Source organism: Erinaceus europaeus, chromosome 8, assembly GCF_950295315.1.
Source record: "Erinaceus europaeus chromosome 8, mEriEur2.1, whole genome shotgun sequence".
Lineage (NCBI taxonomy): Eukaryota > Metazoa > Chordata > Mammalia > Eulipotyphla > Erinaceidae > Erinaceus > Erinaceus europaeus.
In genome coordinates this window covers 91,917,285-91,944,567 of record NC_080169.1, presented here as the reverse complement: position 1 = coordinate 91,944,567, position 27,283 = coordinate 91,917,285, and the positions used below count along the sequence as shown (strand labels likewise).

The 27,283-nt window shown below is 35.3% G+C and overlaps 1 protein-coding gene across 1 annotated transcript in view; it reads right to left on the bottom strand.

The window, feature by feature from the left end:
• PTPRZ1 (protein tyrosine phosphatase receptor type Z1) overlaps positions 1-27,283 on the bottom strand; it is a 220,877-nt gene that overhangs the window by 143,495 nt on the left and 50,099 nt on the right. Inside the window, exon 2 of the mRNA XM_060195756.1 lies at positions 7,450-7,515. Within this exon, the coding sequence (XP_060051739.1) occupies positions 7,450-7,515 (66 nt within the window). The remainder of the gene's footprint in view (positions 1-7,449; positions 7,516-27,283) is intronic.

Sequence of the window (27,283 nt, the reverse complement as noted above, 5' to 3'; positions counted from 1 at the left end):
GTGGCTTGCCTAGTAAATCATATGCTACTTATGTACTTGGACCCAGGATCAAGCCTGAGTCACCACTTGGGAACATCTGCAGGAGGCAAGTTTCACAAGCAGTGGAGTGGTGCTACAGTGCCTCTCCCCTTTCTCCCTCTTTGTCTTTCTGTCTTCCACCCTCATTCGAGATGAAAGAAAAATAAAATAGTCACCAGAAGTAGTGAAATCATGCAAGTACTCAGTCCCAGCTATAGCCCTGGTGGAAAGCAAGAAAGATTGATACAGAAAAAAGAAAAAAGAGAGAAACTGAAGGATAATTTTAATGTCCATAAAATAAAGACTACTACCCAATAATTTCAATAATGACTACTTCTCATAGTGGAGAAATAAAAATTCTCTGTTTTTTTTCTGATTAATGTACCATAGTTTGAAGTCACAAAAGTCTAAAACTCAAAACAGAATGAAGTTTATGACATCTCATCTGATAATCTTACATTATGTGTCCAGGATATCAAAGAAAGAAAGAAAGATCAAACGACTTCATTTTTTTCAGTGAGTTATCTTCGTCTAGGTATTGTCACAGAAAGTTTCTTAATAGGAAAACAGGTTTCCTAAAACTCTTAAATGAAATAAAGTTACTATGAAAAGAACTGGATTCTAATTCTGACACTGTCAGATTTAAAATTCATTCTTTCATTTCAACAAAGGCTTCATCACAGTTTTCTCAGAATTACTTTAAAAACAGGAGTGTTGGCTGTATTTACCAACCTTGTAATTTATCAGTATAATTATAGCATACATCATGAATAAGAAAATTATTTTCTCTTTTTTTGTTTTTTATTTATAAAAAGGAAACAAAACCATAGGATAAGAGGGGTACAACTCCACACAATTCCCACCATCAGAACTCCGTATCCCATCCCCTCCTTCGATAGCTTTCCTAGAAAGTTTTTTTAACCTACGTGCACATGTGCACACACACACAATGAGAATAATATTTTCTTTTTTAAATTATATTTATTTATTTATTGGATAGAGACAGCCATAAATCAAAAGGGAAGGGGTTACAGAGAGGGAGAGAGACAGAAAGACACAGGTAACAGTGCTTCACCAATCGCAAAGTTTCCCCCTGCAGGTGGGACTAGAGGCTTGAACCTGGGTCCTTGAGCATTGTAATATGTGTGCTCAACCAGGTGCGCCATCACCCAGCCCTGAGAGTAATATTTTCTCCTTTCCACTTTTTATTTCATTATTTTCTCCACTCTTTATTTCTACACTCATGCTGGTATTCATCAGGGATTGGTATTACTTTTTAACATAGTATTATTGTATAATTTTTTCATAAACAATCTTAGCTTAAGCCCAGATAATGTTTGACGTACTAAATGATATTTTTAACTGGTTTATAGTAAAGCAATGAACTGTCTTACAGAGAGATGTTAGGATGCATTTATTCATTTTTATTAATTGAATTTCATGTATACATTCAAGATCCATTCCCAAAATTTACATATTCTGACAGTCACTTGAGAACACAAGAAGGAATGCACAGACTGACATTAGAAATAAATTGCTATCAACAAAACTAAGACTAAGAATGGTCAAAATCAATTATTCATGCCATTTATAAAATTAATTTTAAAATAGTAAAACCAATGTATCCTGAAATGTACAATTAGGTTCTTTCATTTTCTAAGTTGAATTAAAATCAATGAAATGAAAATCGCTGCCCATCTCTTAACAACCTGAATAAAAAATATAAATCAGATAATAAATTTTATAATAAGTAATCCATATTTGAAATGTTTAAGTTTTCTGTGAAGAGGTGTGCTACACTGGAAAAAAGGTTTTTTTAATTATATATATATATATATATTTTTTTTTTTTTTTTTAAGATTTTCTTTATTTATTAATGAGAAAGATAGGAGGAGAGAGAGAGAAAGAGTCAGGCATCACTCTGGTACATGTGCTGCCAGGGATTGAACTCAGGACCTTATGGCTGAGAGTCTAGATCCATAGCCACCGCACCACCTCCTGGACCACTAGAAGAACTCTGGCAAAATAGTCAAGTCAACCTCAGTTTGTGCTGAGTTATAAAATGTCTTTACCTGAAACTCTTTCTAGTCTCTGGCTAAAATTCTTAAGTGTTTTTCAAAGTCACAAATAGTATCCGTGGGAGCCGGAGCAGAACAATTCATCCGGAGCAGAACAATTCATCCTTTGGGGCTCTGGTAAGCTTCTACCCTTACTGCCTTCTGGATTCCCTCCCTAAGACTGCTGCCCTCACAGCAAATGACAAGTTTTAGTTAAGTCTACCCCTTTAATCACTGTATTGTCCTCTGCAGAAAGTAAAGCAAATCAGCCTTAAGTTATGAGCAGGCTGATGTAACCTGACTATAATGGAACTGCACATTGTGTATTTACCTTCCCATTCAAGAAAGTTTAACTACTGTATGGACAACATGTCTACATGCAATTAGTCCATTAAAAAAGAAAAGTTCGGTAATTTCACCCTAAAACTTAAATAGCAAATAAGCACAGTGGTATGTGTGTGCACAAACCCGCTGGTAAAACTTTGTTTCCTCCTAATCTTGACAAGGCATACCCAGCTGCTCAGGGATTTAGGCTTCTGAAAATTATACCATTACCACATCAGGCATTAGCCCATGGTTGGAGTGGAGAAAATTGCAACTTTGCACAACTGTGTTAAAAATGTTCCACTTGGGGGCCAGGTGGTGGTGCACCTGGTTAAGTGCACATGTTACAATGTGCAAGGACCCGGGTTCAAGTCCCTAGCCCCTACCTGCAAGGGAAAGCTTTTCAAGTGGTGAAGCAGTGCTGCAGCTGTCAATCTGTCTCTCTCCCTCTCTATCTCCCCCCCTTCCTCTCAATTTCTGAGTATTTATCTAGTAAATAAATTTAACAAAAGAATTAAAAAAAAGTTCCACTTGACGATTCTAGATCTACAGAAAATAGGCAATGAAATAAAGCTTCTTTTTTTTTTTTTCAATGTATTCATACCTGGTAGACATCTGAATACTTTCTGTTGAACAATTCATCAACTTAAGTAAAATAAATTGTTTTCTTTATACCTCCAAAACCATGAAAATGTTAACAAAATGAAATCAGACTGATCTTCATTCTAGGAATATACCTTGATGCATCATTTTTAAATTAATTAATTAGCTAATTAATTTTTTTGCAACACCTATATACTACATGCTTAATCCAGAGCAAAAGCTACCTTAAAAAAGATATTTTGGCTCTGCTGGAGAGATAGGTCAGTGGAGAGGGTATACTCATTGTCAAGCATGACAAACTTGGTGTTCAAACATGACATGGAAACTACAGAATTTTATAAATGAAATACAAGTGGCTTGGAGTAGTAAAACCATGACCCAGTAAGGGCGAGATCCCAGTTCCACAGGAAAAAATATTAAAAGTATATTTACTTTTTATTTAAAATAGCTTAAAAATTGTAGGGACCCAGGTGGTAGTGCCCTTGGTTGAGCGCACAGCACATGCTATCATGAGCAAAAACCTGGGTTTAAGCCCCTGCTGCCCACCTATGAGGCAAGCTCTGTGAGAACTGAAGTGGGCACTGCACGCATCTATCTTTCTCCTCTATCTCTCCCTCTTCTATCACTTTCTCTCTGTACTATCAAATAAAGTAGACAGAAAAAAGGAAAGGCTAAAATGACTGCTGGAAGTGGTAAGTTCGTTGGGAAGGCACTGAGCCCCAGTGATAATGATAGTGACAAATAAAAACAAAAGCAAACAAACAAAAAACTTAAAAAATAACTGTGTTGTCATTTTTTAAGAGTTTTGTAAATATCTATGTCCATAGAAGCATTGCTTGTAATAGTAAAAGTGTGGAAACAACCCTAATGTCTAATGGTAAATGAAGGGTTAAGAAAATTATGGGACACACACACACACACACACACACACACACACACACACACGTGTTATTAGCTGTAAGAAATGGTGGACTTTTCTCTTGAGTGATCAGGTGGCTTCACTCACAGGTGATACTTAAAGAATAATGAAGGGGTAACAGCACATCCAAGGATTCTAAAGTGGAAATCTGGGAGGTTCAAAGAATATTGGGGACCCAGTGCACTACGATAGAGGAAGGTGTCAGTGGTGTGTAGACACCTATCAAGGGAGATAAGAAACTATACATGTGACAACTGTTTTGTAAATCATTATTTCCTCTCATAAAATTATTTCTAAAATCATTACTGTGTGTAAGTTATATAAAGATAAAGCAAAATTGTTCCAGGGAATGGAATAAAACCCAGAGAAACTGAAACAAACATTTATTATTAATTCAAATAGAATACAAAATAATATTTTAATAAAATACAAGTAAATGGGGCCTGGGTGGTGGCGCACCTGCTGTGCTCAACCAGGTGTGCCACCACCCAGCCCCGGTTCCTTGGAACAATTTTGCTGCAGGTGGGGACTGGGGGCTCGAAGCCAGGTTCTTGCTCACTGTAACTTGTGCGCTCCTGGTCCCCACCTGCAGGGGGGAAGCTTTGCGAGTGGTGAAGCAGTATTGTGGGTGTCTTTCTGTCTCTCTCCCTATCATCCCTTCCCTTTTCATTTATGGGTGTTTCTAGCAAATAAATAAAAAATAGATAAATAAAATAAATAAATAAAATGAATAAAAATAATAATTTAAAAAAACACAAGTGAACATCTCAAAAACAATGTGTAGCTTTTTTTCACTTGCCTTGACTATCATTATTATTCAGTAATTCATTAACTCATGTAGTATTTATCTACTATGTTTCTCCAAATACATAACCTAAGCTCGGTTATCTAAATTTCATAAATTAAGTAATCTAAAAAAGGAAAATTAGATGAGATTGGGTGCATTCAGGATAGTATAGCAGCAGATAGGCACATGAAAATTAAATATGAGATTCTAGGGTGTTGGGCACAGCAGGTTAAATGCACGTAGCTCAAAGCACAAGGACCGGCATAATGTTCCCTATTCGATCCCCCAGTTCAAGTCTCCGGCTCCCCACCTGCAGGAGAGTCGCTTCACAAATGGTGAAGCAGGTCTGCAGTTGTCTATCTTTCTCTCTCCATCTCTGTCTTCCCCTCCTCTCTTCATTTCTCTCTGTCCTATCCAAGAGTGACATCAATAACAACAACAATAATTAATAACTACAACAATAAAACAAGGACAACAAAAGGGAATAAATAAATAAAATATATATTAAAAATATATTTAAAAAATGAGATTCTACTTCTTACTAACCACACTATGACCCACATAGTCAACGACTGCCACCTCTCCAGATTCAAAGGAGGTCTCGAAACTTTACATCAGGCTCAACCTGACGCTGTTGACTGGCTACGGAAGAAGGGCAAACGCTAGAAGAAGAAGAACTAATCACACTGACCAGATATTTAAAATTAATGATAGTAAAATGCAGGGTAGTGCATAAATTAATACAATGTTCTGAAATTAATTTGGCTTGATATGTTAATATAGCAAATATTCATTCACTTTAATCCAACAACCTCTTACTAAAGTTCTTTTTTTAAAAAAAAAATATGCTCAAGTAAATAGTGTTTAAGGATGTTCCTTATAGTGAATATGTAATATATTATAATATATAAACAAAACAAAGAAGCAATTTCATTTAAATAACTGAAAGTGGTATATACAATGTGGATAACTTCTGACTTTGTATATTTCTTAGTATCTAAAAGGTTAAAAATACAGCATCTGCTAAGCAAATTATGAATTAATTATATTTTTATTATAAATGAGTAAAGACAAGTCTTTCTATGTAATATCACAATAAAATTACCTCATATTTATCTGCAGAATAATTCACAGTATAGATAGCCTTAGTTTGTTTGTATTCCCTGTTTTGTAAATATTTTGATTATTTTTTAAGTTTCAATTTGACTTTCTTCACAAAGAAAAAACATGTATTGCTAACAAATTTAAAATCATGACTTTAGCAGTAAATAAAATAGTTTAAAATAAAGAGTCATACTTTTAACCTATGTAGTTGGTGAATATTTTAAAAAAACTGACAATAAAATACATTCATATATATATATATATATATATATATATATATATATATATATATCAATCCAATGGAATAGTCATTAATGCAAATTTATACTTTAGGATAATCTTTTTGGAAAATAATTAAGCCACGTGTATCAAGAATTTTTAAATATGTTAATGTTTCTAGTTAGTTATTGCATGTTAAATTTTCTCAATTAAATAAACAGTGAAGACACAGATTAAAGCATTGTCTTGATTTATAGCAACCCAAAAATAATTAAAACAAAACATTTATTCAATTAAATATTAATCTAACATTAAATACGTAATCAGCAAGATTCATCACAAAGCAGAAAATGCTCAAAAATAATTTCTAGAGTAAGTTGAATACATAACATGTAAGAATTGTATTATATGATAAAAACTAGCCTGAAAAGAACATGTTAGTTTTTAGAGACTTTTTGTGGAAGAAATTAAAGGCGATTTTTATAATCCTCTTTGTGTTCAAATTTATTTAAATTGTATAAATTAGACATTTTCCAGTTTTATAATAAGAATACAAAAGAAGGCACTTGCTTAACTATAGAATCAATTGTGCTGATACTCTTCATCTTCAATATGAATTTCAACTTGGCTATTCTTACATTGCAGTCTTTGTAATTTGAATCTATATTATCAATTTCATCTTCTTTCTAATAAGCAATCACCTCTAAGATTCAAGTCTGTCTCAGACTGTCACCAGGCAAGTTACTGTTCATCTAACTTGCATCCATGCTAATCTTATGCCTAGAGCTTCTCTGCTTCCCTAATTATGACTTCTAATTCTAAAGATTTAAGTAAACTTTAGATATTCATCATTCTCTAAGTCAAACCAGGCAATCACACCAGATCATTTTAGAACTAGATTCCAATGAACTCAAAACAGTAATTGAGGAGGAAATCCTTTCTAAGAATTAGAGTCAGTCATATCAATATTTGTTAAAAAAAATCACTATTATTGTTTCAACAAAAAAGATAGCTAAGATTGAAAGCTCTCTATCTATAATGAAACACTGTGCCAACTTCAACAAATAACTCTGAATAATCCTGAGGAGAAACATCACATTAAGATTTAAGCATTATTTCCCACCTGGATATAATAATGTATTTCTTGGATTAAAATTCAGTTCTGATTCTAAATGCTCCCTATTGTTTACTGAAATAAAATTACATGTGATATATTTTTATTAATTAATCCAACTGAATATCCGTGTAGTAAAGTTGAAAATATTAAGTTACAGAATTTCAGATGCAAACTAATAATGAAAGAACACAACAAAAAATTTATATTACTAATTCTAATAACACCACCTAATAATAAAAAATTAATCAGCAAATAAACAATAAAACTGTCTATTGAATATCATGACAAAAGAAATATTTACCTGTATAGGACCAGCCAATCTCTTCAACAAGTTTCCTCTGTTGTCTGTAGTATCCATAGGTCCAATCTGCAACCAATAAGAAGAAATTGATAAGTATATAGCAAATATATCTGTCCAAACTGAATAAAAAAGGAAGATTCCCAGATGCTTTCTTTCATAAAGGGTCCTTGACTATTCTTTAAATGGCACCTTCCCAATATCTTCTATCAAGCTCAAGCACCACTATTATAAATTCCATTTTCCCTGCTGTGATAGTGTAAAATTTAGGAGAACACATAAAGAAAGCTGAAATTCAGGTGGAGACAAAACAAATATTCTTGTTTGATCTAGAGGCTTTCATTCTAAAGAGAAACTGTGATCAGAAAAAAAAAGCAGTTCATCTTATCTTCAAAATTGTCTTACCAATCACTAATTTTTTTTATCAGAAATACTATTAACCAGATAAATCCTTGGGTTTATAATCATGTTTTATCAGTCTTGTTTCTAGAAGAATCAGAAGTTACCGTATCTCTAAAATCTACTTCCTTCCAATGAAAAATGAGGTGAGCTACTTTAAGAAAGTGAGGATGTAAATGTCTTATATGTCAGCTGAAAGTATAGTTTGTGCTATGTAGTTTAGGTGAATCTGTTTTTTGAAGGAACAATGGGAAGACTGAGGCATTGTAAGAGTAGTGGCTATTTGTATGGATTAAATGCAACCCTTATAAAGGCCCCATAAAATTTATTCAAGAAAAACCAAATGATTGAAAGTTTTCTTATTGCAGGGTTAATAGTTTATAGTGTACTCTTTAACACATAGGCAGAGCCTCTTTTTTCCCCCTGGATTAGTATCTAAAGAGACACATCAATACTCTTCTCTCTATTCCTCTTTCCCCAGAGTTCTTTGAATGGGTGCAATATGCCACAACCAGTCCAAGTTTCACCTATGTACTACCTTACTGCCTTCTTTGATTATTGTGTCTCTGTAGAATGCTTTATAGTTAGGAAGCCCAATGTCTCACCTCTTGCTCTTTTTTCTCAGGATTGATTTGACTATCCTGATTATTTTCTGTTTGTATAAATATCTTTTTCATTAGTTGGTAGAAGAAACCACATTTCTTATTTTTAAATTACTCACTTATTTGCTTTTTATTGAAAGTTCCCAAGCTTAGAGATGCAGATATATGCAGAACATCAGGAATTATTTCCTTTTTATTTTTTTCTGATTAATTCAGGGTGGTAATGCCTTAAAGTATTTTACAAAAATGAAAACAAAAGTCTGGTACCTAGATTCAGATTTTGAATATATAGATTAACTAAAAACAAAATTTACCCTGAATAATCAAGAGTTTTAATTTAATTATCTGTGCATATAAAAACCCCACTGAAAATGTAGCACATCAACATATTTGTATTTATAACATTTTTATTGAAATACAATTCATATACAAATCACCCATTAAAATGTTAAATTTAATAGCTTTAGAATATTAATAGTAGTGAATAATTACAATTTTAAAACATCTTTATCTGAACTGCAAACCATTAACCCCCCCAACACAATGAAGAAAATAATTGTGGGCTAGGGTAGATAGCATAATGGTTATGCAAAGAGACTCTCATGCCTGAGGCTCTGAAGTCCCAGGTTCAATCCCCAGCACCACCATAAACCAGAGCTGGGTAGTGCACTGGTGTTTCTCTCTCTCTCTCTCTCTCTCTCTCTGCATCTCTCTCAAAAATAAAAATAAATATTTTAAAAATTAAAAAAAAAATCTTTATCACTTCCCCAAAAGGAACACCACACCCTCTAGGTGCAGTCCTAACCCCAGCTTCACATTTTCCAGGCCAACACAATCACTAATCTACTTTAATTCCATAGTTTGGTTATTTTATACAGTCACACAAACAAACACAAACTATAAATAGCCCTTTGTGACACTTCTCTAGCTTAGCCTAAAGGTTCTTTCATGTATTTTGTAGTATACTATCAGTACTGTATTTCTTTTTATTGCCAAATTAAACTCTACTATGATGTAGCCAACCTCAGCATGGCTAAAGTTTAGATTGGTTTTTCTTCTGATTATAGGTTACTCACCTCAATTTTCTTTAGTTTGCAAAATTTTTAAATTTACTATATATAAGAAAAAGTTTCATATGAGATAGAGAAGAGTGACAAGTCTGAGCATCCCTCCAGTATATTTAGTACAAGGTATCAAACCAAGAACCTCAGAAATGAATGCCCATGTGTACTACCAGGTAAGGCATTTCTCAATTGCTAATTATAATTCTTTTTCTGTATCTTTTTAGTTGGAAATCTTTTAAATGATTGTCTACCATCTCTACAACCAGGAAAGTACTTCTCAAAAATGTACAGTGATTTATTTGTCTTTGCTTGCTTTGACCAAAGAACTACTCAGCTTTTGATATTAGTGTTACATGAGGTGTGAGCTCAGTCTAGTCAAGTTCTTTTCCCTAAACTACAAAACAGAAACAAAAACATAAACAACTCTGTCATGAATATATCAGTTTGGTTTTCATTTAGAAAAAAAAAAAATTGTGAGACATGCATAGCCCATGCTTTTCCATTAATAGCTTGTAGCATGTTTTTACTGGAGCTCACCCTAGTACTTAAAAACAAAACAAAACTTTGAGTTCTTCACTTCCTTAGAACTGAGTTGAGCTAAACTCAGATTTGATTCTGACTCCTCCTCTTCCTCCTCCTCTCTGAATGAAACATTTACTGCCGATTTTACTTGATCTAGCTAGTACAATTTTTGCTTTGAAAATAAATGGACCAGATATATTTACCCAGTCATCAACAGATAGGTACTTAGATTATTTCTTTTTTTGGACTACTGTACATAATGCTGATATTAATACCTATGTATATATTAGTTTCCCTCCTTAAAAATTAAGTATTAAATTCATAATTTAGTTTTCAAGTAGAGTTGCTCTACAGAATGGTAGTCATTTAAAAGGCTGAATTTGGGAGTCGGGTGGTAGTGCAGCGGGTTAAGTGCAAGTGGTGCAAAGCTCAAGGACTGGAATAAGGATCCAGGTTTGAATCCCCACGTCCCCACCTGCAGGGGAGTTGATTCACAGGTGGTGAAGCAGGTCTGCAGATATCTATCTTTTTCTCTCCCTCTCTGCCTTCCCCTCTCTGTCTTCTTCCTCTTTACATTTCTCTCTGTCCTATCCAACAACAATGACATCAATAACAACAACAATAATAACTAGAACAATTAAAAAAAAACAAGGGCAACAAAAGGGAATAAATATTAAAAAAATAAAACTAAAATAAAAGGTTGAATTCTAGAGCTAACCATGTCAATTCTAGGTTAATCATGTCAAGATATATATCCATTTGAATGTTACAAAAAATCATATTTTAGAGATAAGGTTGGGAGGGGTGGATAGCTGACTTGTATGTTGTGTTTACTTATGTCATGGCCACAACTCTAGTGGAAGTCCAGTCTTAGGGAAAATTTAACACAGTAGTGTTTTTCTCTCTGTCTCTGTCTATACAAAATCATCCTGGAGGAAAGAAACTCCAATGACATCCAACACAGAAACTATAGAGATAAAGTTATTTACACAAAAGAAATATACATGGTTTGCACAGGTAGTAAGTTATCAAAGTGGAGACAATAATACATGATTTTTGACTCTACTGCATTAACCCTTCCCCAATATCAAACGTTCCTAATAATCTTGGGCTATTTATTATCCTTTCATGACAATTTGTCTGAGAAGGACTCCTTTTAGTATGCATGACTTCAAGAGAAGAAAGATGAAACAAGAGTGGAATCATTCTAACAAGTAAACTACAGTGAACTGACCACATACACAATATAATCAAATCATCAGTTAGTTTTGCTCTCTGAAACTTTACATTGACAAGAAAGATATTTATCATCTTTTATAGCTTTTCAATATGACTATTTTTAAATGTAAAACATTTTTGCCACAAAAATGCATTTTGATGGTTTCTGATCAAATAGAAAACCTATATTTAACAAGTCATCCACTGAACTAAATAAAACAATAAACTCTTGGTTTAACAGTTCTGCTCAAAGACGACAGCAAGATCGCAACTGATTTTAGTTTTACTTGTATGGCTTTATTACTACACAATGAGCATTTGTCCTACTTTTTTTTTTATTACTTTTATTATGAAAGCTTTTCCCAATAAAAGATTCCCAGGTGTTATTAGCTTCTTTCAGCCCCTTTAAAGGCTGTTCCCTTAATAGTTACTTCAAACAATCTGTTACCCATTCATATGCTAATTACATAGTCCTTGGGCGTGAGAGAGTACCTCACTTTTAAAATTCTACTAGGAGGTCTGATAGATGAGATGTGATAGCTCCAGTGAACAAGAAAAAAGAAGCTAGATTCACTTTTTTCTTCTGTATTATATACATTGAAAACCAATAAAGCCTATGTGAAGCAGATGATCAGAGGACTTACACATTTTAAAAGCAATTAAAACCATAATTTTTTTTTTCTGACTCAGTGGAACTTTTTTTTTTTTAGATTTATGTTGTGTTTCATGTCATTTAAATTTTCTTTTTGAGTCTATTTTGGTAAAATTTACAGTGACAAAACTAAGAAGTAAATTTCTAGATATGTATGTCTATTACCTATGTCTAACACAATGTAAACCTAAGAAAAAAAGAAACAAAAAAATCCACTGAGTCAGAAAAAAAAACCCTAGCATTTTACAATTTAAGTATTTATAATGCTATTTTAGTAGAAATTAGGACCTTGATTATTTATGTTGATTTTGTTTAAAGACTTGGGCAAAATTTTGGTAAATTTATATCTGTTTGTTCCACTTGGTACAAATCAAAGCTTTGCTTTGTATTATTTGGCTCTACAGGCCCACACATCTGCATGTATTTAGGAATTAGTGTAAGTACTGGATAGAATAGATTGAGACAGGAATGTTTAATGTAAAATATTAAATAAACTAATATAAAATAAGCTTTTCTCAGTTTTGGTAGGAGTACTATAATAGTTCAATATAATTTTATAAATATTTTTTCAAGATAATATTTAAAGTTTACATTAAACATTCCTGTCTCAATCTATTCTATCTAGTACTTACACTAAATTCCTAGATACATGCAGCTGTGTGGGCCTGTTCTGACAAATAATGAAAAGCAAAGCTCTGATTTGTACCAAGTGGAACAAACAGATATAAATTTACTGAAATTTTGCTCAAGTCTTTAAACAAAATCAATAAAAATAATCAAGGCCCTAATTTTTATTAAAATATCATTATAAATACTTACATTATAAAATGCTAAATTTTGTCCATATTTAAAAAGAGATTATTTCATGTTGAAGTTTATTACCTGCACCTTACTATATAATCAAGCATTAGTATTTTTAAATACACAGACACACACACACACACACACACACACACACACACACACAACGAAGTAACTAAACCATAGAACAAGAAGAAACAGTTGTGAGTAAAAGACACATAAGGCAGATGAGTACAGATGTAAATTCAATACTAAGGTTCTATCACTAAATTCTTCAATGTTAACTTTTCCAGGACAAATAACAGTTGACTGTTCCACACCTTTGGAAAAAAAAAATCACTGGAGAACTTCAGAGGATGAGAAAAATTAGTTGATTGTAAAAATTTGGTGTGTAAAAGGAAGAGATTGAGAGATAAATCATTTAAAAGTCATTTATGCATTTGTTTACTTTGAGACAGAATAGAAGACATTGGACCAGTGAATTTCCTAGCTTTGGCAGAAGGTGGCACCGGGTGGGAGGCAGGGGGGAGCTAAACATGCTGCTTGTGGAACCTTAGGCCAGTAGAAGAGACCAGAGGCAGGGCCAGAATCCCAGTGTGTCAGTCTGTCTGCAAATCCTGTGCCAGCACTCTCTCCCTACCTGACTGCAAAGGCCATAAAATGCAGATGGAACAGCTATGAGCACCTCAAGAACAAAAGCTGAAACACACTCCCCTGAGGGTCCCACCCTTCCTCTGAAGATTCTATAAAGCTTGGAAGACCAGGAGCTTTAAGGACCTTCTCTGTCTGGGGGGAGGAGGCCAGGCAGTGACACATCCGGTTAAGTATACACATTACAGTGTGCAATGACCCAGGTTCAAGCTCCCACCCCAACCTGCAGGGGGAAGCTTCATGAGTGTTGAAGCAGGGCTGCAGGTGTCTCTGTCTCTTTCCCTCCCTATCTCCCCATCCCCTCTCAATTACTCTCTGTCTCTATCCAACTATTTAAAAGGAAGTTGGCCTAAAACGCCTGAAATAGTGAACAACTGGAAAATATATTAATGTATTAAAAATGGGTGAATTTAAACAAATTATGTAATGTTCATAGTATGAAATAGTAGGTATCATTAAAATTGTTTCAACATAGGCCTGGGCAGTGCTGCAATTAGTTGAGTGCAAATGAGACAAAGCACAAGGCCCTGGATTCATGCCCTAAGACCCCACTTGCAAAGGTAAAGTTTCACAAATTGTGAAGCAGTGCAACAGATGTCTTTTTCTCTCTCTCTCCTCTCTCTCTCTCTTTATTTCAGTCTCTATCCAAGAAATAAGTAAATAAAGTATAGAAAAAGAAAAAATCATTTCAATATATCTGTTACTACAGAAATTCACATGATACAGAACATTACAGATATTTAGGATGCAATCTTTTTTAATATTACAGATATTCAGAAGTACAGATTTCTCTGTGTGGTGTCATTAGGAGTAAGTTTATATTTTATTGAAAGCAAGAAAGAGATAGGGCAGAGAACAATTTTTTCCTTTTATGCAATTCTGGGGGTCAAATTCAGAGACCTAAGTATGCAAAGCATTGTGCTCCACTGCTAAGCCACCTCCCATTCACCTTTGTTAGCTAAATATCACTTAATTTAAACAGTATATAACCCTATGAAAGAATATTTATGATTCTACAACTAGCTAGGTTAGTGGTAAATAGGCAGATATTTCTTGAAGGCTAGGTGAAAAAAAATGTAACCCATTTTCATTTCTTATTTTGGCTTTTACTACAAAAACTTCTCTCTTTTTATTTTTTTCCACAACAGTCTGCATGTAGCAGCTAGCACTAGCAGAATTTTAAAATTAAGTTTAGAAGTCACAGCCAAGTCTCCACATGGCAGACAATCTGAGCACTTCAGCTACCAAGAAATTTTAAAACAGGAGTCACAGCAAAATAGCCAATGCTTGAAAATCACAGTTGCACAGTTGACTTTACTTTCCATGATGGCCAAACTAATTGGATCATCTCTTTTGGGATAAACCTTGAAAAACATTTTAATTTGTGTGTGACCTCTAAATCAATACATTTTACTTTATCTGAACCTGAACGTAAGTATCTGAATCTGAACGTAAGTATCTATCCACTAAGCAGGAAATCGTGGCAACTTGTTCTGAAATAGGTGTGGAGCATATGCTAAAACTGCTGCCAATGTGCTGATTGATTCATTATGTAGTTAGGTCTGGACAAAGTAGATTTTCTTGACTTTTTTCCAGCATATTGACTGACAATTCATTTTGGTCATATGTTTTCATTTTAGCTATTTCTTTACTGGCCCAGAAAAAAAATATTCATTTGGAAGAATGAATATGCATTACAATAAATAGATTGGTAATTTTCAGTGTAGTCCTGAAGATTGAAAGCATGTTTAATTGTCAGTATGTTTTGCAAGCTTAATAAGTCACATGCTATTGCTCATAAAGTCAAGATGGGTTTGGGCAAGATTTCAAGAAGAAAACAAGACAAGCATTGATAGATTAGCCTAGCATAAGTAGATGTCAATATCTTGTACATTTTTACACTACTAAACTCAGATATCTGGATTCTCCCTTTATTGCTTCATTTGACTAATCATATCTTTTCTTACATCTGGGTTGTTGGAAAAGTCCTGAAGCATTTTTGCATAAAAAATAGAAAAATACCCACCTGCAGGGGAGTCACTTCACAGGCGGTGAAGCAGGTCTGCAGGTGTCTATCTTTCTCTCCCCCTCTCTGTCTTTCCCTCCTCTCTCCGTTTCTGTCCTATCCAACAATGACGACAACAACAATAATAACTACAACAATAAAACAACAAGGGCAACAAAAGGGAATAAATAAATAAAATAAAATATTAAAAAATTTTTAAATAGAAAAATAAATTATGATTTCTCCAACAACCCAATATTTCTACCATTGTAAAAATGGAAATAAGCTTCTTAAAAGGGCAAGGGTAGATAGCATAGTGGTTATGCAAAGAGACTCTCCTGCCTGAGGCTCTAAAGTCCCTGGTTCAATCCCTTGCACCACCATAAGCCAGAGCTGAGCAGTGTTCTATACTTAAAAAAAAAACAAACAGGGAGTCAGGTGGTAGTGCAGCAGGTTAAGCACACTTGGCACAAAGTGCAAGGACCAGAGTAAGGATCCCAGTTCGTGCCCCCAGCTTCCCACCTGAAGGGAGGTCGCTTCACAAGTGGTGAAATAGGTCTGTAGGTGTCTGTCTTTCTCTCCCACCTCTCTCAGTTTCTCTCTGTCCTATCCAACAACGCTGACATCAAAAATACAGCTCATTAGTTACTTTAAACACACAGTCACAATGGATGGATACTATTTGTATTGAAATTGTTAATTCAGTTGGAACAAATATGTTTTCTCTGCAGGTTTAACAATCCATTTGTGAGTATGTCAAAAGACTGAACAAGTTGATGCAGTGTTCTTAACCTGGATTGCAACCAAGACAGTGCTGGCATTTTGCCTTAGAGTTACTGGGCCACTGGGACACCTCAAGTTAATTAACATTCTCCTGCAGTGTTTAATACGATAACAGATTTGGTTAAATAAAAAAGAGCATCTTACAACAGACCAAGGGTGGCAACCTTGTACCTTGAGGGAAAAGAAAAGGTGTTTTTTTTATGATAGAACTTAAGTCTTAAATTTTTATATATTATGAAGATATATGGCATTGCAACAGAATTTGCTTTCTTATGTTTTAAATATCTAAGTGACTTTATATTTTTTGAAGTGGCTGTTTATATCATTCATTTCATTACTAGCTAATATTGCTTGGTGTTATATCATATGTCTAGCCAAAGATGCATTGACTTAGTCTTGGAAATAAAATCTCATTAATATCCAGTTTGTGCTAGGCAAGAGCCATTTAATTGACTTCTTGAATGTTGCAATAAAATATAATGGTGCAAAAAAAATAATGGTGTTATTGTAAAGATCAATGATTAAAAAGACATGCTATAATCATATAAGTTTGCTCTGAACTTATATAAAATAGCAAACCTTTGATTAAAAATACTTTTATCTCATATCTAATCCTAAAATGGCAACAGTGACTGACTATTCATAAGAGTATGGAAAGAAAGGTAAGAGGTGTATTTGTTTTCACGTTTGGAATTTGCATTTCATTGAAGATTCTATATTTGGGGCTGGCTGGTGGCAGATTTTGTAGAGTGTACACATTATAATGTGCAAGTACAGGGGTACAAACCCCCAGTTGCCCACCTACTGGAGGGAAGCTTAAAGAGCAGTGAGACACTACTGCAGGTCTCTCTCTCTCTCTCTCTCTCACCCTTTTCTCTGAATTTTTCTGTCTCTACCAAAAATAAATAAACAAAAATATTAGAACAATATTTTAAACATCATATACGGGGACTAAGTGGTGGTATACCCAATTAAGCACACATATCACCAAGCACAAGAACTGGGGTTCGAGCTCCTACTCCCCACTTGCAGGGGGGGGTGCTTCACAAGTGGTGAAGAAGGGCAGCATGTATCTATTTTTCTTTCCTTTCATCATCTCCCTACTACTTTCTATGTCTTGTACATAAAAAATAGAAAGATAAAAGGTAGGAATGACCACCAAGAGTGGTGGATTTGTCCTGTAGGCACTGAGTCTCAGGATTACTCCTGGTGGCAATGAAAAAAATAAAAAATAGCAGGGGATATGAGACAGGGTACATATACACATGTTTCCATAAATTGGGAGAAAATATATACCTTAAAGTAAAAGTGTGGAATAGTCTACAGTGACTCAATAAGTATAGTAAGTAAGTAGCGGGGTTAAGCCACATGGCACAAAGCACAAGGACCTGTGGTGAGGCAGGTCTGCAGGTGTCTATCTTTCTCTCCTCCTCTCTGTCTTCCCCTCCTCTCTCCATTTCTTTCTGTCCTATCCAACAACAATGACATCAGCAGCAACAACAACAATAATAACTACAACAACAATAAAAAACAAGGGCAACAAAAGGGAAAATAAATAAATAAATATTAAAATTTTTTTTAAAAAAGTAAGGACTACAAAAGTTGGATAAGAGCAAGTGACCAACATACTTTAATGATGGCCCTTTTGGTCACTACCAGGCCATACCATCATCCGGGGCCCTAGTCAGACAATCTTTGGATTCCCATATATATATGATGGTCCTAAACCTCTATTAGATCCCTCTATCCACCACGACGGGTCTTTTCTATCAGGAACAACATCACAGGGCATCTATAGGACCTTGCCTTCAGTGTAGAACAACAGTGGCAGAAATTGCCCCACTCTCCAAAGGAAGCCTTGGTCAACATACTGTGCCACTTGAGGAAGACTGGTTCTGAAATGAGTGCAGCCTAGAATGTTCCTACCTATGACCATGGAAGTCGAGCTCAGACTGACAGGGATCCAGAGGTTACACAGGCTCCTGTGCTAAATATGAATAGACCTAGTCCGTAGGTCAGTTTGATGGGGTTTACAGTGAGCAGTATTTATATAATTTCCCCATATATGGAAGCTACTCTCTGCCCTTATTCAGATTTCTAGTCCTATCCTTAACTTTGACACTGTCTTCCCAGACAATACTTTTAGCCCACTAACAAGCTGTTGGGCTCAGTCAAAAATTACTAAAGTCATGGGCCCCTTGGAATATACCTAAAATAGAATTTCTAGCTCCTTCTGACATGAAGACCCTGAATCTCATCTGTTATACTTTTACCTTTAGGTTCCTGATTATTAACCAATTTGTTCTGCTTCATATCTTAATGCTTTTCAGCCAGCAAGTTGCAGATGCTACCGTAATGACAACCTGACTTCACTGGGCAGATGACCTCGTCAATGTGTCCTGGAACCCCCATCTCCCCAGAGCCCTATCCTACTGTGGAAAAATGGAAACAGGCTGGGGGTATGGATCGAACAGTCAATGCCCATATCCAGGAGGTAAGTAATTAAAAGAAAAATTATCTTCTACCTTCTTTACTCCATAAAGAACTTTGGTCCATACTCCCAGAGGGACAGAGAATAAAGAAACTTCCAATGGAGGGGTGGGGATATGGAACTCTGGTGGTGGGAATTGTACTCCTCTTATCTTGTCAATCACTATTAAGTCATCAATTAAAAAAAAGTAAAATAAATATGATTAAATAAAAATAACTCTTATATTCAAATGATTCTATATTTATGTTACCTAGTTTACAGATTTTTGTCTCCTTTAAAGCCTGAACTTCTCCAGTTAAGCATGCCTTTCACAAAAGTAAAAAGTTATTTTCATCTGTAGTAGACTGTGCATTTAGTAAACAAGCAAATAAAAAAAAGTCAAGAAGGAGGTTTCATTGCATTTCATAACTGAAAGAGACTGGAACTAGAGAAGGAAACCAGAATAAATAAAAATATAAATTAAAACTCTCAAACATTCCTGATCTGTGACCCTGAAGAATATTTTCTCAGAGCCTGAATCCCTCTATCAGAAAAGACAAGGAAGATACTCCTATTTTGGTGAGTTGGTATAGGATCAGTGAATTAATATACTTGAATATTTTTGAAAGGGAAAAGTGATGTCATGTAAGGTATTGCTAAGTTAAGAGTCTATTATAATATTTCATATGAGCTATTACACCATTATATTGTTTAAAATGGCTCTTGTATTATTACCCCACTGAGTAAGTCTTAGTTCATAAATTTCAATGCTTATCTCTACAAAATAAATACATTATTTATACCAGCATATGCTTGAAATAGAACATACATGGTTATTAGTATGTACATATGTGTATTTCAACCTACTATTGTCTTTTTATTTTCTTTTTTAAAAAATATTTATTTATTTCCTTTTTTGTTGCCCTTGTTGTTTCCATTGTTGTTGTAGTTATTATTGTTGTTAATGTTGTCAATGTTGGATAGGACAGAGAGAAATGGAGAGAGGAGGGGAAGAAAGAGAGGGGCAAGAAAGATACATACCTGCAGACCTGCTTCACTGTCTGTGAAGCTACTTCCCTACAGGTGGGGAGCCAGGAGCTCAAACCTGGATCCTTACGCTGGTCCTACCGCCCGACTCCTGATTTTTAATTTTCTTTAGCAATTTCACTACCTTCTTTGAGACTCAACAAGCTAAAGTAGTAGGCAAATAAGGAAGCGAGTGGTGGCAAGTTATTTTACATGAATATAATTTCAAGAATATGTTAATAATTAAAACACACACACATTTTTACTTATATTTTCACAGCCAGTTTTACTCGATGGCATACATCATCTACATGAAAATATCCAAATGAGAGCTAAGAAATAAATAATATACAGAGTTTAATTTAGTGAAACTGAATAGTTTAGTGAAACTGAATAGTTAGGTAGTTATAGCTTCAAAATATAATGAATGGGTTACAAAAGATTCTTATTTTATTACATGGAAGTAAACATGATTTAATATTGTTATTCTCAACAACCACACAAATATCATAAATCAGAAGAAAATTAAAAGCCACAAGTATTATCTCATCATAATGAACTCAATGCAGGCAAGTGTGAGAATATAAAAGAGAAAATCTGAGGCAAGAAATTCAAATAACATTTAAAAGAAATGTCTATGGATAGTTTAGGAAGTTGACTAAACAACCATTAGAACTTAGAAAGATAACCTCAAAAATAGCAGTGTATGACTTAAGGATGTGAAAAATAGAACTCATTATTGAGTAGCATCTTAAGGAATTTTTACATATGAGAATACTGATATGAGACATCATTTATACAGTTTAATTATATTAAGGCCACCTTCCATAAAGTGTTATATTTTTATAATATTTTAATCAAAAATTGCAGTAAGTTTAAAATAAATAATTAGTGCTTTATTGGAAAGATATGAGCTACTTAAAAAGTTAATTCTAACCCCACCCCACTAGGCAAAGAGAAAGGCAGGCTGGGAGTATGGATTGCCTGTCAACACCCATGTTCAGCAGTGAAGCAACTACAAAAGCCAGACCTTCCACCTTCTGCATCCCACAGTGACCTTGGGTCCATACTCCCAGAGGGTTAAAGAATAGGAAAGCTATCAAGGGATGGGATGGGATACGGAGTTTTGGTGGTGGGAATTTTGTGGAGTTGTACCTCTCTTACTCTTTGGTTTTGTCAGTGTTTCCTTTTTATAAATAAATAATAATAATAATAAAAAGTTAATTCTAGAAGGTGGAAAGAGGGAGTGGAAAGGGGTATTGGAAAGGGGTAATGGTGGAAAAGGACCTAAGATGGGGCAGGGGGTGAGAATGTTTTGCAGACACCTATCCCAGGGAGATGAGAAATTGTATCCATGTGCCAACAACAGTAATGTAAATAATTAATCTCCAAATAAGACATATCTAAAGACCTTGTAATTTATTTCTGGGAATATACCCTAAAGACATAAATACACCCATCCAAAGAGCTCTATGTACACCTATGTTCAGAGAAACACGATCTGAAATACTCCAAACTTGGAAGCAACCCAGGTACCCAACAACAGATGAGTGGCTATGAAAGCTGTGGTATATATACACAGTGGAACACTACTCAGCTATTAAGAATTGTCAAGTCCCTTTCTTCACTTTATCTTGGGTGGAACTCGAAGGATATAATGTTAAGTGAGATAAACCAAGAAAAGAAAAATGAATGTAGTTTGATCTCACTTGTAGACAGACCTTAAGGAACAAGATGAGAAAGAAGAAACATGAAACAATACCTAGATTGGTTTGGCGTTGCACCAAAGCAAAGAACTCTGGAGATGGAGGGCAAGGAGAGGGCTGGGAGGAGGGAGGCTTTGAAGTCCTGGTGTATAATGCTGGAGGAGAACCCAAGTTGTGTTCGTGAGAGTGGCTTGCAGACATCTATCATGGCAAGGAAAGAAATGGTACCCATGTGCCCACAAAGTCACTATAAACCAATACCTCCTCAACAAAAACAAATAAATAAATGAGCAATGATTCAATTCGATTTATTTAAAGAAGATATACTTTTATTTATTTCAAGAGATGAGCTAGAGAGCAAAATCAGAGTAGTGTTCAGGCATATATTTTGCCAGGAATTGAACTTGGGACTTCATGCTGACAAGTTCAGTGAATCTATAGTTCTACTAGCTCCAAGCTGAAATCCCTCAATTAAAAATACCATCACTATATTTCATTTTAAGTAAAATGTATCATTTCATACAGTATCTTTTTAAATTATCTTTATTTATCTATCAGAGAGAGACAGCCATAAATTGACAAGGGGGAGACAGAGAGACACCTGCAGCCCTGCTTCACCATTTACAAAACTTTCCCCCTGCAGGTGAGGACCAAGGGCTTGAACCTGGGTCTTTGGACACTGTAATGTGTGCGCTTAACCAGGTACACCACCACCTGGCCCCCATTATTTCATACAATATTTATATGAAATATTATATGAAGTGTGTGTGTGTGCAAGAGAGAGAAAGGTGGGGCAGAGTAAGAGCGAGAGAGAGAAAATAGGATTCCTTGAAATATCTCTGCTATCAGAATAAAAAGCATTCATAGGCCTAGATGCCGGCCATTTCCTGAGATTCAGGCACTGGTTATTTATTTATTTATTTGTTTGTTTGCTTGTTTATGAGAAAGATAGGAGTGTGTGTGAAGGGGGTATATCAGAGTATAGTTCTGGCATAGGCCAATGCCAGGGGATCAAAACTGCAAGCGGTGGGTAACGGGATAGATCTCATGCTTGTGATTCCAATGCTTCATTCACTATGCCACCTCTTGGGTCACTGCACTCAACTTTTAACTGAACACCTTTAGGTAACAGGATGGGATAGAACACATAGTTCTCTACAGGTTAGGAAGTATCTGGTGACTTAGGGTAGCAGTCTACACCTGGGGAACTGATGATTATACTATCACCCTGAAAATGACTTTCTCATCTCACAAGAGACCCTGTTACCCATCTGGAATCTATCTGCATTATTGTGATGTCCTAGTGAGCTTTACTTATCTAGCTCTCCATAGACAAAGAAAAACTGCCACTATCACCACAGGATTTCTGGCAAGTACTAAAGTAGATTCATCAGTCCTTCATAGAATGTTGTCTTTTAATACCCAGTCCACCAAATTATTTATGGGAAAACTAGCAGTGCTTTTGGCTGTAACAAGAAAACTCTGGGATGTTTTCATTTGTAAAACCAGCATGGTGCCTGGCACATGAATGAGTAAATGAATGAAAGCTCTAACCTCACATCCTGTTGATAGGAGAGGTATAGCAAGTGTGCAGTAAAAAAAAAAAAAAAGAAAGAAAGAAAAGAAAAGGCAATGAAAAGTTTATTTTGTGGTTTTCAACAACTTGATTTTGATAATATTTTACTTTGGTCTTCAAAATAGCACTAACCACCATGGTCATTTAAGCAAAAATATAAAACATCAATGGATGAGATATGATTTTAATGATCTTGTTTCTTTGAATTCAAGGCATGTCTTCAGGATTTTTCACAAAAACAATTGATCCTTTTCATAGCTTAATGCAGCTGTAACTTCCTGCACATAGCTAACAGATTTCCATGGACACATGCTTTTCACTCTCTAGGTCTCCAGAAGTTTACATTTGGGTAAGAAAGAGAGCACAGGAATCCATTTTGTGCGTGCAACTTTGGTAGCCTAAACTACTTAAAGCTTTGCAAGTGATAATAGAAAACACTCACAAATTTATGCTAAAAATTATACAGAAATAAAAAGAATTACTTTAAAAATTGAGATAATATCCAGTAACTACACATCAGTGATTTAAGACAGGAGTAAACATAAATTATTTCATCAAGGTATATTAATCAACAACTAAGAAAAACAGGCTTCTGTTGCTTTAAATAGTTGTTATATACAGAGAAAAAGATAAAATATGCAATTAAAAATATACATAGCTGACCTGGGGGAGGGATGGCAACTCTGTCCAAACGCAACAGATTTTCATGAGACACCAGGTTCAATCTCAGGTTTTCTGAGACACCAGGTTCAATCTCCAGCACAACCATCAACCATAGGTGAGCAGTGCTTTGTCAAAAAATACACACACACACACACACACACACACACAGCAAGTAACTGGATAACTTCAAGCACCAGTTTTCCCCAACTAAACTGGATTATTTTTTGCCTAGATTTCATAAGTTACTTATTTCATCTGTCCGTGTAAATAAATCAAAATATATCTTGCTTAAAATTAAATGTAATATTTATTCAATATTATTGTGTTGATAGTGCTCAATAAAAAAATGATGAAAAAAATATTCCCACATCAGCTGTCTAATGTGAGAGAATTGTCCCACTCTCTTTGTAAGCAATCACAAGACAAATTTTTACTTTACAGGCTGTGTGTGGATTTAGGTTTATCAGAACAACATGGATTAAAGGTGGCATCATCATGGTCTAGGAGGTGGCTCAGTGGATAAAGCATTGAACTCTCAAACATGAGGTCCTGAGTTCAGTCCCCCGAAGCACATGTACCAGAGTGATGTCTGATTCTTTCTCTCTCTCCTATTATTTCTCATGAATAAATAAATAAAATCTTTTTTAAAAAGGTGGCATCATATTATTAAATACCTGAAAATGAATTAGTTCAATTACTGTAAGCATATGAGATGTACAAAACTGTATCTGGGAGATAGCTCACTTGGTAGTGCATGTGCCTTGTCATTTGCACTGCCCAGGTAGTAACCTATGCGTGACATGAGAGTGCCAGAGTACTTGGGAAGAGTCAGTGCTGTTATTTTCTCTCTCCCTCTCCCTCTCCCTCTCCCTCTCCCTCTCCCTCTCCCTCTCCCTCTCTCTGCCTCCCCAGTTATCACTAGAGCTCAGTGCTGGCGCTAGGAATCCACTACTCCTGGCAGCCATTATTATTATTGTTAATATTTTTTTCCCAATAGGACATTGAGAAATTGAGGGGAGAGGGGGAGACAGAGAGGGAAAGAGAAAGACAACTGTAGATCTGCTTCACCATTTGTGAAGCATCCCCACTGCAGGTGGTTGACAGGGCCCAAACCTGGGTCTTTGCACATAGTACTGTGTGTGCTTAACTGGGTGTGTCACCACCCAGTCCCTTCTTTCTTTCTCAGTCTCAAGTAAAATGAGAAAAAAACAAACAACACCTGGGAGTAGTAAATTTATACTGGTACAATGTCCCAGCACCACACAAATAAAAAATAAGACTGTAGCCCCACCTCCCCAGTTCCCTGCCCCACTAGGGAAAGAGAGAGACAGGCTGGGAGTATGGATCAACCTGTCAATGCTCATGTTCAGTAGGGAAGCAATTATAGAAGCCAGACTGTCCACCTTCTGCACCCCATAATGATCCTGGGCCCATACTCCCAGAGGTATAAAGAATAGGGAAGCTATAAAGGGAGGGATTGGATATGGAGCTCTGGGGGGTGGGAATTGTGTGGAAATATACCCCTCTTATCCTATAATGTTGTCAATATTTCCATTTTATAAATAAAATTTTTTTCAAAAATGTAAAAATGAAAAAAAAAGCCTGTCAACAAGGGAAGATTTAGGTAACTCCTATTACACATGAAGGCTCTGAGGTCAGTTATCCTGAAGCAGGGCTTCTCAAACTTTTGTAAAACTATTCTATCTGTAATACTTAAGTGGAACAGCAGAACAGAAGAATATGAATCACACTTCTCAGCCCCTCAAATTCTGCAGCACATGGGGTAGGAAATCTGACCTTGGAGCTCCAGGGGCACAATTGGTTAGCACGAGGTACTTATATGGAAATCTGACCTAATACCCTCAAACAATTTTTTTGGGGGAAGGGTCTTGTAGAGTGTTGGTGACTATATTACAACTTCAGAATATGTTGCAGCAGAATAGTTAGAGCTCCTGTATGTTATAGCTCTGAATATATACTGGGCTTGCCCATTGCAGTAAAGAAGACAGAGACCCAAGGAACATGTGAGGTTTGTGCTCAAAATCTGATTGGTGGGAACAGGTAGTGGGAGAAGATGCACAAAGACCTTAGTTCAAGTCCCCAGTTCCCACCTGCAGGGGGATGCTTTACAAGCAGTAAAACAGTGCCGTAGGTGTTTTCTCCCTCTCTTCCTCTTCATCTCTCTTTCCACTCAATTTCTCTCAGCAATACCAAAAAAACAAATAAGGAAAATAAATTTAAAAAACAAAATATGATTGGTTCAAAAAAATAGAAATTATTCAGCAAGCTGGACAAAAGAAATCACCTTTTGTCACAGAGGTTTTGATTTGCCTCTGATCTGCCCAGAATACTGACACCAAAATGTCCTTGATACTCAAATGGCTTCTAAAACCCTAAGACTCATATCCACTGTATGAACATTTTCCTATATAAGGGATATGAGTTCTGGGAACTTGTTCATTCCAGTCACATGTGACATCTTCAGTTGTTCACCAAAACTTTTCAAAGAAAAGATTTTGATCAAAAGGGGAAACCTGATAGATTATATTTTAAAAATATGGAGCTGTGTCAAGTCTGTGTGAAAACCAGACAGTAGGCCATTAAGGGACTGTTCACAGGTGAAAATGTTCACACCCAGCATATCTGGGCATGTCCAGACCTTTTCCACTGCTTAACTGAAACTACTTCAGCCTCCCAAAGACTGCCCAGGATTGAAATTCTACCAATCTCTGCTTGACAGCTTTCTATCAATCAAAACAGTTCTGGCTAAACTCACTTTTTTTAACCTTGATAAGCATCCTTGACTAGGGAATGACTTCTTACTATAAGGGCTATGATAAGTCATTTCTTTGACTACTTTCATATTTCTGTCTTCTAACCCACCCTCAGTATTCTCATTTATCTGGTATCTTTATAAACAACATCTAAAAGTCCTTCTTATTATGACTCATGCAATCTCTCTCAATTATAATTGAATACTTGTGTAATTAAAAACATATGTTTATTGGTCTAGGCTTGTGACCTCCTTAAGAAGTGAAAGTTGTCTATCTTGTTCTGTTATACACTCAAGATCTAACCTAATGAACACAACAGATAAATGTTCACTGAATGGCTTGCTTTCAAAGTGAGGGTTTATAATCTTCAAGGAATGTTCTCTAGCAAATTCAATTCATTTCATCCTCTTGCTATCAACTTTTCCAAATCATGGAAATTATCAAGCTAAATCTTTACTATTAAAAGCTTACCCAATATTTGGTCAATGTCAAGAAGAAAAGCCTTGCTCAGAAAATCTTACCAGTTCCCCGCTTTCTACCTTTTCAGATAACTTTTATCTTTACTCACAGTTTTTTTTTCTTCCATTATGTCTTATGGAGAATGATGTTCTTATTCTTGTTGATCCTCACACCTTCTCTGGAAATTCTTAGCTTCTATTTCTCCCACTGATTGCTTTCTTAGGCATTTCATCACAACATATTGAAACCTGCTACTCTAAAACTTCTCTTTTCCCTTGATCATTCTTTACCAATACAAGAAGCATCTGTTCTTCTACATATCCTAATGGTAGATGCCAGCTTCCTTTGATGCATGTATGTCTCTCTCTCCTGACTGGGATTCTGAGGCTCACTTTGAAGAGATAAGCCAGTGAATCCTTCTCCAAGGACAAAATCAGTGTTCACTACATATTTAACACAAAAAATG